At 43.3% G+C, this 18,488-nt stretch overlaps 2 protein-coding genes across 3 annotated transcripts in view; one reads left to right on the top strand and one right to left on the bottom strand.

Annotated features, from left to right (window-relative positions):
- Positions 1–1,824, bottom strand: part of LOC110320533 (uricase) — a 34,045-nt gene extending 32,221 nt beyond the window's left edge. The window contains exon 1 of the mRNA XM_021196604.2: positions 1,732–1,824. Coding sequence (XP_021052263.1) covers positions 1,732–1,761 — 30 coding nt within the window. The 5' untranslated portion in view covers positions 1,762–1,824. The remainder of the gene's footprint in view (positions 1–1,731) is intronic.
- Dnase2b (deoxyribonuclease 2 beta) overlaps positions 1–18,488 on the top strand; it is a 35,609-nt gene extending 17,121 nt beyond the window's left edge. Inside the window, exons 1-7 of one of the 2 annotated variants that reach the window (XM_029537770.1) lie at positions 428–480; positions 2,456–2,660; positions 6,335–6,512; positions 10,652–10,730; positions 12,783–12,944; positions 15,198–15,395; positions 17,260–18,488. In XM_029537770.1, the coding sequence (XP_029393630.1) occupies positions 2,548–2,660; positions 6,335–6,512; positions 10,652–10,730; positions 12,783–12,944; positions 15,198–15,395; positions 17,260–17,597 (1,068 nt within the window). In that variant the 5' untranslated portion in view covers positions 428–480; positions 2,456–2,547 and the 3' untranslated portion in view covers positions 17,598–18,488. Of the gene's footprint in view, positions 1–427; positions 481–2,455; positions 2,661–6,334; positions 6,513–10,651; positions 10,731–12,782; positions 12,945–15,197; positions 15,396–17,259 lie in introns of those variants that run through there. The other variant, XM_021196601.1, reaches the window with a different exon arrangement.

Here is an 18,488-nt window from a genome sequence, read left to right as displayed (position 1 = left end):
CGGCAGCTTTGTGATCAGGGTAGAGGATAATTTCTGCGCTTTCCTCCTTGCCGTCCACACATCACAGTGCTGGGCTCATGACATTTTAGTAAACGACCCTGAAGTATATACAGCTTGGCTTCAGAAGCAAGGGACATCATGAAAACTATTCTGTCCTGTTTTCAGATTCCTGAGTCAGCAAACCTCAGGTTTCTCTCTATAATGTCACTTCATTGGTATTAGTAAAAAGAAAAAAGAGAGAGAATAAAAAGGACAGGTTGACATGGAGTTGGGGCCATGCTGTAAACTCAACAGCCAGTTACAGTGTTTGACAGCGAAGCAGTTACATAAGGAGTGTTGTTGACAGACAGCCCACATGATAGAGTCAGCTACACCAAAAAAAGAAAGTTTATTAAAAGCGTCTTTCCGGACCTTGAAATGAAATTGGATTTAGCAAATGAAACCTAAACACAGATGTCCTTCGGTCCCACTCGCAGGAAGGTAAGGATAGCTTTGGCTAACACTTCAGGGTCGTTTACTAAAATGTCACGAGCCCAGCACTGTGATGTGTGGACGGCAAGGAGGAAAGCACAAGAATTATCCTCTACCCTGATCACAAAGCTGCCGTTAGGTTCCGGAAGTGAAAACGAGCTGCTTATGTTCTCAACATGATTGGACAAAGCTTGCACTTGATGTGCCCAATCTTGTACGTTTCTTAAGATAAAAGAAGTGGATGATACTTTTTTCATTTTAAAATAAATTAAACTTCTTGCAATGAATATTTTATCATTCACAGAGATTGAAATTGTTTTTCCTGAACACTATTATAACCTATAAATCAAAAAGCAGGAAAGGTAAGAAAATGTTTGTTGATTTACATGATTCTGACAGCTCTCTCGTAGAAAGCTGTTGATCTGCTGGATTAGAACGTCAGTCAAGTCTCAGGACGGTGGGTTGAAATTTTAGGATGAACCTGCACTGCCAATAAACTCATTTAAAGTATAAGTTCTGGGAGCCTGGAGGATAACTCAGTTTATAAAGTACTTGCCACCCAAGCACGGGGATCCAAGTTCAGTCCCCCAGAGCCCACATTTAAAAGCCTGGCCATTGTGGCAAGCACCTGTAAGAGGATTCCTAAGGCTGATGTGCTAGCCAGCCCAACCAAGATAGTGAACGCCAGGTCAGGGAAAATCCTTACCTCAAACAATTAAGACAGAATGATTGAAGAAAACATCCAATATGGACTTCAGACCTCACTCACTTCAGACTTCACACACATACACACACACACACACACACACACACACACACACACACACACTGGATTTCTGACCCCAGCTGGAAGGAACCCGATTCTGACCATTTAAGATAAAGCCCAGAATTCTGCTCTTTTGTGGGTAACACAGATAAGATCAGTTTTGTCGGTGGGTCCACAGCACTCCTTGGTCCTCTGTCTTAGGAGAAATAGAGCCACAAGCCCTTCCTTTCCTACAAACGACAGTCCTGAAGAATACTGGCGAGGCTAGTTCATAGAAGTGGCCGATCTTCAGGGCTCTGGTTTGTTCTGGGTCTCCAAGATGACTCCCATCTGAGTCCATAATCATAGAGAGACAGAGCAGAGCCACTGTGATTCCCAGGCAGGAAGTGACTAAGCATGACAGCTGAGTGTGGATTGGAGAAAAGTAAAGAAATACTTGCAGATGTGTGTGGATCTATCTACCTTTCCCTCCTCTCAAGAGTGGGGTGGCTCACCTTTCCATAGTCGCCATGGTAATGGGCCATTTTTCCCTTAGTCTTTAACTTCAGGTTCGGTTTCAAGAATGAGAGAGAATGGTGTGAAATGAAAAGAGGTTGGTAACGGGTTTTATTTAACCCTGAAGAGTAGGCGATCAATACTGACCTGTTTGCATAGTGGACAGTGAGACACAAAGGCCTTTCAAAGCCAAGTACCTCGCTGAGTGGTCAGAACCAAGGGGGTGTGGAAGATATGTCAACATTTTTGCTGAAACTCAATTGAATTTGCTCTTAGTTTGAAGCAACCTTCAGAATAGTGTTTAGAAGTTATTCCCTTAAAGACAGGGATTATTGTAGGTTATTAACCTATTATATAGGTTATTATAAGACAGATCCTAATTATTAAGAAAGCAAAGGTTTTGTCATTTCTAGCTAATGTATGAATTACATGCATTTACACTTACAGATAGTCAACTAGAAGAGAAAAGAAGCACAGAATACACCTCACTCAACATCAGTTTATCAGGAATTCCTTTTCTCAAGCACTTCACAGTATTGAACTCACTTCAAAGAGTTAAGTACATAGGTAGCTGAATAAATACCCCTTTCCCTCCAGATTTTTCTATGACTTTTGCAAACTAGTCGACAATTGAGCACAAAGGCTCTCAGAGTCACACTGGAATGTTGTGACAGAACCATCAGATGACATGGGACTCAGCCTCTTCTGTTTGTGCCCAAACAGTGAACAGCAAAAGCGAACAGAACCGGCAGGGAAGCCAGCTTGACACTCCGACTCCACAGTCTCCTGCATGGAATGAAGGCCACGGATAGAAAATGAGAGCAAAGCCTCTAAGAACAGCTCTTTCTTTGCTCTTCTTTGCACTCTCTGGGGTCCTGGGGGCACCAGAAATCTCATGCAGAAATGAAGATGGTGAAGCTGTGGACTGGTAGGTAAAAGAAATGGGTGATTGGTGTGTGCCAATAGAAAGCCTGGGTATGTCCCTGGTCACCCTAAGGAAAACCTCCACCTGGCTTCCTCCCTTCAAAAAGAAAGACTGGGGCTGGGACTGAGGCTGATTGGCAGGATGCTTGCTTAGCATGCATGAACTTCAAGGCTCAATCTCTAGTGCCACATAAACTGGGCAGGATGGCACACATGCGTAATCTCAGCAGGAGGGCCCAGAGTTCAAGGACATCCTCAGCAATAATGTGAGTTCTAGGCTAACCTGGCCTATATGAGATCCTGTGTTAAATAAATAAATAGATACATTAATTAACTTAAAAGAACGAGATTAAAGTGCGTGAATGGGCTCAATTCCCAGGCAGAGTTGTCAGCTGAGTATGTGAGATAGCCCTGAGAGTTGCCAGCCAAGTGTGTGAGATAGCCCTGAGAGTTGCCAGCCAAGTGTGTGAGATAGCCCTGAGAGCTGTCAGCCAAGTGTGTGAGATAGCCCTGAGAGCTGGCTGCCGAGTGTATGAGATAGCCCTGAGAGTTGTCAGCCGAGTGTGTGAGATAGCCCTGAGAGCTGGTTGCTGAGTGTGTGAGATAGCCCTGAGAGTTGTCAACCGAGTGTGTGAGATAGCCCTGAGAGTTGTTAGCTGAGTGTGTGAGATAGCCCTGAGAGTTGCCAGCCAAGTGTGTGAGATAGCCCTGAGAGTTGTTAGCTGAGTGTGTGAGATAGCCCTGAGAGCTGGCTGTCGAGTGTGTGAGATAGCCCTGAGAAAGTGCCAAGCAGCTCTCTGGAGCCCAAGTCAATCAGTACTCTTGGGAAGACACGGCTGGGAGGCAGAGAGGGACAGAGCTGATAACTGCCAGCTGGCAAGGTCCTTTCATTGCAAGTATCTGAGATACAAGGCTGGCTAAGCATGTGGCTTTTTCTAAAGCTGAGCCTACCTTTCTTCTGATGGGGACAAGAAGAAGTACTTGATGGCGCCCAGCACTGCTTGGCTAACCTTCGTTCACGAGGCAGCCCAGGCAGTGGGCAGGAGGTTATTGGTCTCTAGCACAGTGTCAAAGAGATGAAGAACCCCACTAAGTCTCTGCGGTGAGACCCTCCTAGGAGCTGTGGCCACGTTTCTGCTCTTCAGCTCTGGAGTTCAGGTCTGCCATGGTGGTTGACGCTGTAGTGTGACCTTTAGGCTAAAGATCAGTTCAGTCTTTCAGCATCTATGGGCTCCAACTAGGCCCTGCCCTGAGTTTTAAAGACACACATGCAAACAACACATAGTGCCTTCTGTCGAGGGGCTCAGATTTGGGGGACAGACACAGGACACTGGGGAGCACACAGCCCGGGAGGCCTCCTTGAAGAAGTAACTTTGACCTAAGGGGTTTTTTTATTAGATATTTTCTTTATTTACATTTCAAATGCTATCCCAAAGGTTCCCTATACCCTCCCCGCACCCCTGCTCCCCTACCCACCCACTCCCACTTCTTGGCCCTGGAGTTCCCCTGTACTGGGACATATAAAGTTTGCAAGACCAAGGGGCCTCTCTTCCCAATGATGGCTGACTAGGCCATCTTCTGCTACATATGCAGCTAGAGACACAAGCTCTGGGGGACTGGTTAGTTCATATTGTTGTTCCACCTATAGGGTTGCAGACCCCTTCAGCTCCTTGGGAACTTTCTCTAGCTCCTCCACTGGGGACCCTGTGTTCCATCCAATAGCTGTCTGTGAGCATCCACTGCTGTGTTTGCCAGGCACTGTCATAGCCTCACAAGCGACTTAAGTTTTAAGAATAATTATGAAGTTCTTTTTAAAAATAGTAAGGAGACGCCATGGGAGTTCCAGTCAATAGAGGATCAAAGAAATAGCACAGAATCAAGTGGCAGCCTGTTGAGTTTGGCATTTGGAGTGGTGCCATGTGCAGACGTGTCTGCAGACAAACCATAATGGGAGGCATAGGTCATGAAGGGCTTTGTGGGCTGTGCCTTGGGATTTGAACCTAATGTTTAAAAGGCTACTGCTGAAGGACTTGGAACAAGATGGCGATACATTCTGATGTGCACCCCAATGATACAAAAGGCAGATGGGAGAAAAACAGCCTGGAACCACAGAGTGAAAGGTGTTCATAGCATCGTAGACAAAATGTGAAGACCCAAGACAAGAGGTGGCAGTGGGAACTGGGGGGAAGACCAGTCTGGAGAGATGGAAGGTGGATGGTCAACTGGGGTGGGAGGCTCTTGAGAGCATATGTTCCAAAATAGCATAGTATGGATTGGTTTGGTGCAAAATACTATAAATTTGGTTTCCAAAAAATGTGGAGTTGGAAGCTTCTGGGCTCCCTTTGTCTAGATGTCTAACTCAACCCAGAGGGCTACACGTGCAGAGATGGCCACCAAGGAAAAATGACCGAATGCCGCTCTCACCTAGTGACTGTGGCATAGTAAGTCTTCCGAAGCTCTGCTTGGGAGGGGTGCCAAATTGTGATTGATAGCCTTTTATTTTTCTTTTGGTCACAACTGAATGGGTATATTACTTAGCAATCTGTGTCAAAAAGCAAGCATTGCTGCTTAGCAGAGAAGTTGCTGAGCTGTCACTAAGTGAGCATAGTCCCTGCCATGTGTGAGGACCTGGCCTTGGAAGTACGAAGGCAGGACACTGGAACAGAAGTGTAAGTCTGTAGAGAACCAAACAAGGAAGGGGTGATGTTCTAGGAAGACCAGTGCATTGTAATGATACACACACACACACACACACACACACACACACACATATATATATATATATATATATATGTTTGGTTTACAGAGGCTCTTGGGGTGAATTACAGGGTTCCAGGCCATCATAATATATTTGGCTAGACCAACAGTTTTTAAATTATGGAGGATTTGCCCTTGGAGAACTTTTGACAAGGTCTAGAGACAATTTTTGAGCACCACAACACTGGGATACTTTAAGTGAAGGGTCAGATATCTTACAGGACACAGGCCAACTCAGTAAAAGTTAGTTTGACCACAATGGGACGAGAGCACATAAGAAAGCCTGGACTGGGTAATCCAAGGCTGGCTGCACTCTACAGAGGTCCAACCACTCGTCTTCACTGGGAAATATTCAAAGGAGATAGCAAGCAGAAAACAATAGATGCAGATAGAAAAGACCTGATTCAAATACTTACCGAGCAAGTCCTTAGTCCAGAGAATTCTGGAAAACAGCTGAAGAATGTTGCTGAGGACCAAGCCTCAAGAACGCCTCCACCTCTGCCTCAGCCCACGCCCAGATCTCATACCCACCGGAGTAGACCCAAAGAGACCAGAGAAGAGACTGTGGAAGGAGCGAATCCAAAAGCTCCCCAATGCCGACCTAGCCTGTGACCTTCTCTTCCCTGTGGCCACTGGGGTGATGGGGACAACAGAGAGAATCACTCCCAGGACACATGGGCTTTCACTTCATGGGCTCCAGCCCCTAGGCTGATGTTGTAGAACATGCCACCCATGCCAAGCTTGTCCTCACTAGAGAAAGGCAAAAGGAAGAGATGGAGGAATGGGCAGAAGCCCCGAGCCTTCCCTTTCCTTACAGGCCTCCTGTGAAAAACACCAACGGATATACAAGTGTTTAACAGAAAGCGTTGTCAGAAAAGCGGTCAATAAATGATAACAAATCATAACTTTTTGCTCTGTTAGGTTTATCTTTTACAAGTTACCCAAAAGGACTAGCGAGGCAAGTGAAGAGACGGGGCTACAGTACCTGTACCTGGACTCCACAAGGCAAACCTGGAACAAGAGCCACAACCTGATTAACAGCAGCACCAGTGCTCTGGGGAGGACCTTACAGCAGCTGTATGCAGCACATGATTCCAAGGTAGGTGACAGTCAACCACTTGTGGAGATCATAGATCAAAAGAGGATGTTTGGAATATATATATATATATATATATATATATATATATATATATATATATATATATATATATATATGTATTTACCTAACCCCAGAAACTTGAGATAAACTCTCTCAGAACTAGTTTAGGACCACTTAATCAATCTGACCAAGGCTTTAAGAAGCACATCATCACAAGCCACACCAATGTCAAATTGTCGGCTCACTTTATTAAAACAAAGAATAACCCCTGTGCTGTGCACAGGAGCACATGAACCAAGGAAAAGCAGCCCAGCAAGGCAACCCTTTTTACAAAAAGGGGGTGCAGAAACCAGAACTGGGGTACCCTTGGCCAAGGTGGCTTCCGTCTCTTATCTCTGACTAGATGATGACACAGGGGAAAGCATGAAGGTTCAGGAAATATAAGTCCTTGATGCACTAACTACCTTTGGTTAAAACACAACACAAGACAACAGTTTCTCACAATTTGGCCCCAAGTGCTACAGCATCACTGGGGAAGGTGTGAACTTCCCCAGTTTGGAAGTCTTCAGGCTGTCAGACCTCTGCCAACTCACTCAGCATCTAAGGGAGATGGGGTTAAGAGCCCTCTCCTGCTGCCGGGCAATACAGGTCTGTGAGCATTATGTCTCAAGATATAGATTGTTCAAATCATGGTGTTGATGAGTGTTGATGAGTCAAGCAAAAGTTTCTCTGGGTTTTACTTTTAATTAACTATTTTCAGAAGTGTAGGCAGACAGCTAAGGCCTTAACTTCAGGGGCCCAGACCTGGCTCACCCAAGGGATGACAAAGCCTGTTACCAAGACATTAGGTAATGAACTGAATGAAGACCTGCCTCAGAGTGACCAGCCCTGAAGTATTCTGGGATTTACCTGTTTTACAGCGACTGCTTCCCAAACAGTAAAACCAAGCCATATTTGGCACACAGTTTCACCCCACGAATGCATTCCTTGACAGTGATGAACATGTTTAAAATGACTGTTCCTATATTATGCTAGGTTTATTGAGTATTTCTATAAGATGCTAGGTTCATTGCTGGGGTTTTTGCCTGTTAAATATTGTAATGCTCATCACAAGACTGCTTTAGCCTCCATTGCTAGTGCACAAATCTACCTGGATATTCACCTGGGAGCTGTCACTGTGCGCAGAGACATTTATTTTACCCACCTGACATTAAAAGCAAGCTTGAAGCAAAGTTCCACAGTTAAAATGACTCTGTAGGCTGTTTGAATACAAGAGATGTGAAAAGCACTGTTTCAGGTGTTTTTCAACGTGATTTAATCTCGACAACAGCCCTGTTTTGAATAACCAGGCTATTATGTAAAATGAAAACTGACTGAGCCGCTTCTGTTTCCAAGGTTGGTGATGGCAACCTGGAACAGAAGCCATTACTGAGAAAATAAACCCTTGTATTGTTCTCATCTCTGTCCCAGGGACTCCTAGAGCAGAGAAGAGAAGAGAAAAAAAAAAAAAAAAAAGATAACATTGCCAGGCCACTTTAGTTGGAAGAGGTATGCATTTGATTCTCAGATTGGCAGATCCCAAGGATGACCTAGGGCATACAAAGGCATCCCAGGGCCCATCATAGAATAGGTACAGCCTAGCAAAACAAAGATGGGTGTGATTCGCATCTATAATCCTAACACTGTGACTAAAGCAGGAAGATGACCGTCAGTTCAAGGCCTGCCTGGAATCTGTGTGACTGCCAGGCTCATTTGGGTTACAGACTAAAATCTTGCCCACGCTCACCCTAAAACTAAAGGAAGCAAGGAATTAAAGAGTGTGAGAGAAATAAAGAGGGGCTTTAGAGGCAGCCTAATGACAGTGCAAAAGCATCGACTGCCTGGGTGAAACCCAGGCACACAGGGCGCTCCGGGCACTTAGTTCTAGGAAGGAGAAGGTCAGGAAAGGGGCTGTTTTCCAAGCCTGGTTGGCTCAAAAGAAGAAAGCAACAGAGTAAATAGCAGGTAGGTGTGACCACGTGAGAGTATACTCGGTGGGGTGACTGGATGAGAGAACCATCTGCCCCCACCCCGTGATGGTGACGGAGATCTCTCACCTTTGACCTGGTATTGATCATCTAATGATAGTGGAATGCAAGATCAGACCAACTAATTTTGCATCACAACTGTCCAGGCGACTGAGTCCAACAGCCTGGTTACACTTGAATTGTTTTTATTCTTTTGCCTTTGCAAATAAGGACCCTCTATACTCCTTAATAATCAAATTACTTTGCAGTGGCTTATCCTTGCCTTACTATAGCTCCTGCTAGACTAAGGTCAAAGAATAATCCCCTCTGTCCAACATCCAATAATCAAGATAGTGATTGACATATGTGTTCAAGGACTATCTCTGGGTCCCAGGGGATGGACCAGTGTATCCAGTGCTTGCTGGGCCAGCATAAGGACCCCAAAGCCAAATGTGGGGTGCCATGCCTGCAACAACAGCACTGTGGGGTTGAGACAAACAGATTTCTGGGTCTTAATGGCAGCTAGCTTGGCTGCACCAGTGAGCTCCAGGTTCAATGGAAGAACCTATTTCAAATAAGATGGAGAAGCAGTGGAAGACAACGCCCCCACATCAGCTTCCGAACTTCACATGCTCATAGTCAGTCAAATGCACCCCCAGAGACACACACATTCTATGAGCCTAAGCTAGTCAGCTAGTCTTGAACTCATGATCTAATTACAGCTATATTCCACCAGTCTATCCTGGTGATCAACTCTATTGATCAGTGCCATCTTTTCCATAGCTGTCTGCTACACTCACAGTTGTAATAATAGATATCATCTATTGTAAGAATAAATCTCCTCACCAGATCATCCTTCCACGTGGCCCCCAAAAGCCATACATACGGCCTTGTTACCACAGTCAATGCCAGCACAGGGTAACTGGCAGAATTCTCAGAAGAAGGATACATTATCTATACCTGACTGCTTATTTTCCTGGGAATGCCAAAACCCTACTATGTATTTTTAAGTGTTTTTAGATCACCTCAAAAAATTACCTTCAAGGATCTGGTTATTTTGCTTTGTTTTGTTTTGTTTTGTTTTGTTTTACAGAAATGCATTGCCCTTGCCTCTTTTATTATGTCACTGAGATTTTTTTTTCCAATATCAACATCATCGGTTTCAATAAAAGTCACCGCATCATGGAGGAGATGGAAACCCCCTCCCCAAAACAAATATAAGCCCCCTCCAAATTACAAAGACACCTTATAAAAAAATAACAGCTTTTCTCTGACTTAGAGATTAAGCAATGTGTTTGGAGAGTCTTACCAGCAGAAAGCTATTATCACACATTAAAGTTCACCACTGTCTCTGAGTAGGAAAATATCGCTGTCAGAAGGTGATCTGGTGCTGATGGTTTGGAGGAAAATACTGCTCTCCCAGGAGAGAGGAAGGGAGCGGGCAATAAGGAATCCACACTAAATCAAAGCTATGGGAAGGCAGAGAGGCATGACATGGACAGAGAAAATGAAATCCAGACAGCCCGCTTCTGCACTGCGCCTGTAACATCAGTGGAAGAAACCCAGGTGTAACCTTTGGCTGGTTATTCCAACTTCATTTCCTGAGCAAATAATTGAGCACTCTTTAACATACCGGGGTTGCTTAATCAGAAACCTGCTTCCAAAACAACCAAGGAAAACGGAGAGCTCATCCTCACACACAGATCACAGTGGGCTCCTGTCACGTGGGCTCCTGTCACATGCTCAAGAAAGCACTTGCCATTCAGGCAGGAGGAGCTGAATTTGAGCCCCAGGAGATGTGGCCCATGCCTGTAGTCCCGGAGCTGAGGAGGGGTCAAGTGGATCCCTGAGGATGGCTAGCAAGTTAGCCTACTCCATTTGGCTAATTCTCTGCAGCCAAAAAACCCCGGGTTGTTCTCTAGATCACACACACACACACACACACACACACACACACACATATAAAACTGTCATGGTGGAAAATGGACTTCTCCCCCTCCATCTTGTGTGTCACAGAATTCATGTTCTGTATATATTAGAAAGCTCTGCATTGCAGGCTGCAGCTGATAGAAATAGTGAAAGTCATGGAAAATGGAAGACCTGTGCCATTATAATCCTTATGTATTCTTGCAGAATGACACAGCCTATCTAATATACAACGATGGTGTCCCTGGATCTGTGAATTACAACAGACAGTATGGACATACCAAAGGTACGTCAACCGCTCTTGGTTTCTCTTTCCTATTGGGAGTCAACATTTTCTTAAACCTTTCTTCTTTAATATCATCAATTCCATATTAAAAAGACAGTTTTTGTTTTTATGGATTATTCTAATTTACTGATATATGAGTTTTATATAACACACTACAAAATAATTATAAGACTTGACATGTCAATGCCCTTTTCAGAAATCCTAATTTATTTTTTAATGTTAAAAAAAATGGTCTTTAAAGCAAGCACCCAAGTACTGCCTGTTCAAATATCAGCTATACATATATACACATACATACACACACACACAGAGAGAGAGAGAGAGAGAGAGGAGAGGGAGAGATTGAAAGTTTTTCTTTATAGTCATCTAATATATATACTTGGTCACAAATTATTACTTCATACAGTAATTCTTAACATAGCAATATTTGTTATTTTTCATTTGCAAACTATACATAAGTATATGTGTTATAGAAAATGTAAAAATGTAGCTAAACAAAAATCTATAATGCTAGTACTCAGTGGATTAAAAACTATTGTATTATCCAACATTTCCAAATTAATACATTACAAATAACTTCTATGACAATCAGTATCTCCAGGAAGTTTGAAACCCAAATACCTTCAAAGGAAGCCACATAAGGTCAGCATGTGACATTAGCTGAACTAACAGGTAACTAGAGAGTACATCGAATGTCTAACAAGGGCATCCAGCACCATGAATTGTATGGATGCAATTTTTCAGGAGATACTGAAAAGTAGTATTTTTTAGAAAATACTCTGGAATTTAACATTTGTCAGTGAATAAATTCATGTTTAGCAATACACGGCAAACCTAATATATCATCAAGGTGCATTTGGCCCTAGGGCAGCCAATTTGCAATATCTGATTAAAAATACAGTGTATAACCATGCATGGTCACAAACACCAATAATTCCAGTACTGCAGAGGCTGAGGCAGGGGCACTGCCATGAGTATGAGGCTAGCCTGGGCTACAGTATGAGACTCAGTCTACTCCCTACACCTCCTCAAACATAAGTCATGTGTAATGCCTGTCAAACGTTGTAAGCATTGAAGCTTTTGATCTCACTGCTGCCCGTGTGGTAGCCTTGCTAACATGGAGCCCAGGGGCATTTACCCAGGCAATATTTTCTACCCTCACTCCAAGTGCCCCTCAGCCTTCCTCCTCCAACCTGTTAGTTGCAGCAAGGATCTGGTCCACAGGTCCCTGACACCCAAGAGGTGGTGACAGCGAGGTCCTGAGACCTGTTAGGAGACAGACCCTCCCACAGTTTCCAACACACGTATTGTTCATGGTGAGTCTAAAAGGCAACAGTCAACTGGCATTTGAATAGATTTGCTGGCTTGTTCATATATGAACAAGAAAGTCTCCTTAACCAGCCATATATTGATAAACACAGAATGTGCTGGACAAAAGTGGTGACAATCTACTTGTTTCCTTCGTGGCTTACGTTTTAGTAGTCTCCAGAGATTTAAAAAAAAAAAAAAAAAAAAAGCTCAACAAAAATGCTTTTGTGTGCCTACCTGGTATTTTCCCCACTTTGTCTCTTTTAAATCACATCTGTAGAAATTGGGTTACCCTTCTCCAATGAAATGAGCTGCTGTCCCTTAAAACAAAGTGCCACCAGCATCCTCCTTTGTTTGATCTCGCCTCTTTTAACTGGCTTTGACAGTAACTTAGCACTGAAGACTCAAGCTGAAGCTACCCAGGTGACCATGTTTACGGTATGTTTAGCAAGATCAAATTCCAATTTAGAGAATTCGCCAAACTAGTTTCGACATAGAATTACTCTTAGCTCTTCACAAAGTGTCTGCCCTGACTCCCCTTTTCAGGGGTGGGAGGACACTATGATGTGTAACCGAGTTGTTATTGAAATCCTTAAAAAATAAGCATAATAATTCTCAAGGGGCTAAGAAAGCATTAGCCTAACATGTAAGTAGGCTTCGGTATTACAGCTTTGAACTGTATTTTAAAAAGAGATCGTTTTTGTTTTTGTTTTTTAATCTAAATCAAGTGTTTTTCTCTGGTAGGTCTGCTGGTATGGACCAGAATGCAGGGGTTCTGGCTCATACACTCTGTTCCCAAGTTTCCCCCAGTCCCAGAACGTGGCTATGACTACCCAACCTCGGGGAGGCGATATGGACAAACCGGCATCTGCATCACTTTCAGATACAGCCAGTTTGAGGCAATAGGTACGCCAGGAACGCGTGAACAGAGGCAACACATGCGCAGAGGGGGAAAGGTGAATCGGCAATAGGGAGGAGCTTATGAGTAGAGGCAGCGTGTGCGCATGCGTGGAATGGGACACAGGCGTTAAGTGTGCCCCTTCATCTGTAAGTCTTTGTAGACGCTCTTGTACTGTGTGTGCTGTGGTGAAACCTTGGGTAGGAGCCATTACCCAGCCCTAGTTCCCAGTCTGTGAAGGACATTGTTGAACTTGACCACAGTAATATTTTCAAATTAATTCAGGGCCAGGTGAATAACAAAAAATGAAAGGGGTAGTCCTGGGGACAGTGACAAACTTGGGTGTTGGCTTTCCATCAGATCCCTTCAGGAACACAAGACTTCCGACCAGAGACCTCTGTATGGCTCCTGAGGAACTAGAAACCATGTTTGGGGTGGTAGTATCAGGGGGCTGTGACAAACCATTATTTTAAAATGTAAGTTCAATGTTAGGGTTTGGTTGTTTGTTTGTTTTTTAATTTCTTCAGACAAAATGCTGCCTCCATACCACCAACATCACACCTCAGCACTATAAAAACTTCTAAAATCTCACACTCAAATAGACCAAAATAGTTATATTTGGCAAACTATGGTGTATGAGTAAGACAAGATGCAGAGTTTTGACCTCTAGGTATAAGAAGCTTAGAAAATGTTTCTCACCCAATTTTCATCTTAAGTCCTTGTTTTAGCCAGTTCTCTAGAGGAATAGAACTGATAGAAATACACACACACACACACACACACATATATATATATGATTTTTATATATTTATATGTAAATTTCATATATAAAACTTATACACATATATGATTTGTAAAATGTAAATATATTTATATATGATTTATAAAATATATAATTTTTAAAACACACACATAATATATATATATATATATATATATATATATATATATATATGATTTATTAGAATGGCTTACAGCTATTCCAATAATGGCAGTCTACCAATTTATTCAGACCATGATGCTGGATGTCTCAGCTGGTCTACCGTATACTCCTGATTCCAAAGAAGTAAGGTCTAATTTCAGTGAAGCATTGAACTTGACATCAGGAATGCAGAAGGCATGCATGCAATGAGGAAAAGCTCCCTTCGTTCATGTCCTTTGTATATGCTGCCAGCAGAAGGTGTGGCCCAGATTGAAGGTAGATCTTCCCACCTCAAAAGATTTCAATTAAAGGGAGGTGTTCCCACCCCAAATGACTGAAGAAAAGCAAGTCCCTCACAGTGTTTAACTCCGGAGGTAGGCAAGCTGACAACCAAGAAAATCTGTCACATCCCTCATTTAACTGGTGGAGTTTATTCCCTAATTAGAGGGTGAGATCTACAATGAGTTTGTTATTCGTCAAGCTGAATAACTGGAAAAGGAGTTCTCTCCTCTTACACACGTCCATATAGGAAAGAGAACAAGGACCTTCAAGGTAGGGCTATCTAAGAATCCATTTTAACATCAGCATCTACAAGTTTTATCATCACAGTTCTGGCACAGAGTCTCAGCTAATTCATGTCAAAAATGAGGCTGTCGGTAGCAACAGAATTCACCTAAAAATGCAACAGAATTCACCTAATAATGTTATTGTGAGGAAAACGTAAAACTCAGCCTGGGGAGAAGGCTTGAATGAGCTGTTTGCCAGGACCTAAGTTCAATCCCCCAACTCCACATAAAGTCAAACATAGCAGCATTGCATCAGGAATCCCAACGCTCCCACTGCAAGAAGAGAGGCGGAGACGGAAGCTCCTGGGTCAACTAGCCTCAGGTAAGCAGTGGCAAACAGCAGAAAGGCCATGCATGCCTTAAATAAAGCAGAAGACAAGGACTGACGCCTGAGGTTGTCCTCTGATCTCCACACACAGTAGGCACATGAACACACACATATATGCACACACATCATTCATTTATACATACATACATACATACATACATACATACATATATACATACACAGCATTATACATTCCCTCCCCTGAAAAGATTAAAATCTACATATACTATTATATATGTGTATGTGTGTGTATGTATGTGTGTGTATGTGTGTGTGTGTGTGTGTGTGTGTGTGTGTGTGTGTGTATTTCAATTACTTTGACCACGAGGCATTTGAAGGCTGTTGCTTTAAAAAGAGACATTTTAATCCACAAAACCCATTCTATCAGGAAGCATTTCCATTTGTGCTTAAGTTCTTAACTCTTCTTTATTCTCTCCTGGTTGAGACTCTCAGGTCTTCATCGTCAAACCAAACATCTACAGCTGTTTCATCCCAAGCACCTTTCACTGGGAACTTATCCACATGCCCCAGATGTGTGCCAACTTCAGTTCCTCAAAGATCCCTGCCCAGCACCTCACCGTACTTCAGTCAGCCCGCGGTCTAAACTTCGTACATTTTGCAAAATCGAGTTTTTATACTGATGGTACGAATGGCTATCACCAAAGAGTGTGTCAGTAGGAATCATCGTGGGCTGCTTAGAGAAGACACTCTGGTTATGTGGGATGGAGACGTGGGAAAGAGAGGAAGCTAGAGGGAGAAAAAGGAAGAAACAGTTCCGGCACCAACTCGTGCAGCGCCCTGTTCACGGGAATGGTAGCAGTTGCCAGATTCTACCACAGCGCATTTCGTACACATACATCAAACTGAAGCTCAGTTCCAGATTTGCTGGCCATGAAGCCACAGCTATTTCTGACATCTGCTAGACAGTTTTCTTAATCCTTCCTCATTCCCAAGCCTCTTACATAACACCTCTCTCTCTCTCTCTCTCTCTCTCTCTCTCTCTCTCTCTCTCTCTCTCTCTCTCTCTCATAGTGAGAACAGAGATCACAAGGGAGCGATCACTTCAGTGTTCCACCTCTCACTTTCTTTATGCTTTTGTACTGGGTTTGTACACATCCCAACAGCTACCATCACCAGCTCTATAATACGTTCTGGCGTCAGAATACCTTGATAACTTAGCTACTGGATCTTCCCTTGCAGCTCGCAAGCTTATTTGAAAACCATCCCTTAACTCTAAGCTGACATCTCTTGGTTTTCCTTTTTCCACCCCAATTTCTTTTGAAACAATATCAGAGCTTTCAGTGACTTGACTCTCTTCACTCTGAGTGTTGGTTCTGCCTATAAACAGCCTCTCCAGGCATGAACGCTTGTCTTACATAACCTTGTGGTCGGCCATGCTTTTTGCTTTTCTTCTTTCTTGTATACAGTACAGGGAATTTACTGACTATCTACAGCCGATGTCAGACACTACAGATACAGGAACTAACACTGCAGAAAAGGGCACTGTGGGCCATTGTGCTGATGAAAACCTTCCCTTCCTGGAACGTTCTCCTCCACTGATTTTGGGAGTATGGCCTCTTGGTATCTTCTCTGATTTATTGAAGTTCCTTTACCAGAGCTCCTCCTTAGGAGGTGAGATTGCTCTGTGCTTTTCTACCCTTCTAATACTGCTCTGGGTTTCATGTGCCCTTGGATTATTTCCAAGGCTGGATCCCCACCCAGACGTCCACACTACCAGAGGTACTCAGCAATCAATAGGCTGTTTTCACACGGAGATGGTAGAGTTACACCAGATTTGCAATGTGCCAAATTGGGCTCCCCATCATCCTCCTGGTACCTACTCTTTCCTTCACATTCTGCACAGTCTCCAAGGCATTCCAGACTCCATTCTCCATCCTTCCACAAAGCACCAAATCCGTCCAGTTTCAGGTCTTTCATAGCTTTCACATTTACCATGTCCTCTCCTACTCTCCACTGCAAACATAGTCCACACTGGTGTTTTTACCACAGTTGTGAACATCTGATCTTTCCCACCTCCTCTGAAATCCACCCTTCCAAGTTCATCCTAGACAGTAACTCTCAATTGACATTTATGACCATTAATTAGTTTCCCTTGACTCTCAACTAACATTTTCCTAAAAATCCCCCCACACACAAACACACTGACTTCAAGAAAACCCAATCATAATTGTATGGCTCACAAATACCCTTAGAATTCTAATTCTCTACCCCTTATTATTTTCAGAAGTCTTTTCATGGCTAAAACATATACTGTTTTCTTTGTGTGGGAGAGAAGACATCCAACATCTTTACAATATGACAATAATAACTTTTGTTTGAATATTGCTTTAGGAAATGTTTTCCCATCCACTATGTTCTAATGTGGTCGTGTTGTTACTATTGTCAAGTGCATAGAGCAGAGTGATTGGAGCTTTCTACTCCCTGGGGACTTCTCATTGATCAATCTGGATGACCTCTTTTACTTTTTCTCTCCTCCTGATCCCTAGATATCATTACAGCCTGGATAGCTCAAAGGTTGAAGACTCATTTGCTAGCACAAACCTGGCAGAAAAAGAACCAGGAGCTCCCTTCAAACTGTTCCCTGCCTTACCATGTCTACAACATCAAGGCCATTGGGGAAACTCAGTCTTACTTCAGTTCTCGCCAAGACCATTCCAAATGGTGTGTTTCCATAAAGGGTTCCGCAAATCGCTGGACCTGCATTGGAGACCTAAATCGAAGCCCACACCAAGCCTTGAGAGGGGGAGGATTCATCTGTACAAAGAATCGGTACATTTACCAGGCATTTCATAAATTAGTTCTCCATTATGGGCGCTGTAAGTAATCCTGGTGAAAGGCCACACCCAGTGTCCTTGAAAACACTGGCGCTGGAACATCTCGCCTTGGATCTGCTCTCCATCTCGCCTTGGATCTGCACAACATAGCATCCAATAAAGCACTGTGGGCCCACATTTACCTTCCTATGTTCAAATCAGGAGAAATAGGACTCATCTGTATTTATTGAATTAGAAATCCAAATCATGATATGTAAGTAATAACATGGGGAGAACAGAATAAAATGCTTCCAGTTTAATTACCTTCAGTGGTCTATCTTGTGGATTAAATTTCATCTCTCACAAAGCACCCCTGACTGTCCTGTTTGAAGAAAATAAAGATGCTCCCTCCCTCCCCCCCTCCTCTTTCATACTATTTGGCCACCTGGGAATATTCCCCATGAAGCCCCTCCCCCGCTGGTTTATATAGTCTTGTCACATTTTCAGGTGCTCTTTACTGCTAATGTATTCTTGAGCTGCTCACTTGAGTTCTCTTGCATTTTTTTTCAGTTTTAATCTACAACAGGGAGATCATATCTAAGCATGATATGAGTCAAGAAATCACAAGACTTGGTTGCTTAATAGACTGTGGGATGTGGGTTCCGAGTTCAAAAGCTTAGAGTCAAGCAAAAGCCATCAGACAGGGACTGGGCCCTGTGCTTAGTGACAAAGTGTGAAGCTTGCAATCCACATTCACCATCTGTTCTCTTATTTAATCTTCATAGCAATTCTTTTCAGTGATAAGTGTCATGATCCCCATTTTACTGACAAGGCAACGGAGGCTTACAGAACTTCAAGCACTTGCCTAGTATAATAGAGGTCTATTTGGCATCTGAAGCTGTGCTCTTAACTGAGTTTCCAGAGGACAGTAAAGGAAGTGAATAAATATAGGATCATAACTA

Source organism: Mus pahari, chromosome 4 (genome assembly GCF_900095145.1).
Source record: "Mus pahari chromosome 4, PAHARI_EIJ_v1.1, whole genome shotgun sequence".
NCBI classification, from domain to species: domain Eukaryota; kingdom Metazoa; phylum Chordata; class Mammalia; order Rodentia; family Muridae; genus Mus; species Mus pahari.
Note: the sequence above shows the minus strand (reverse complement) of the source record. Positions and strands in the feature narration are given on the sequence as shown.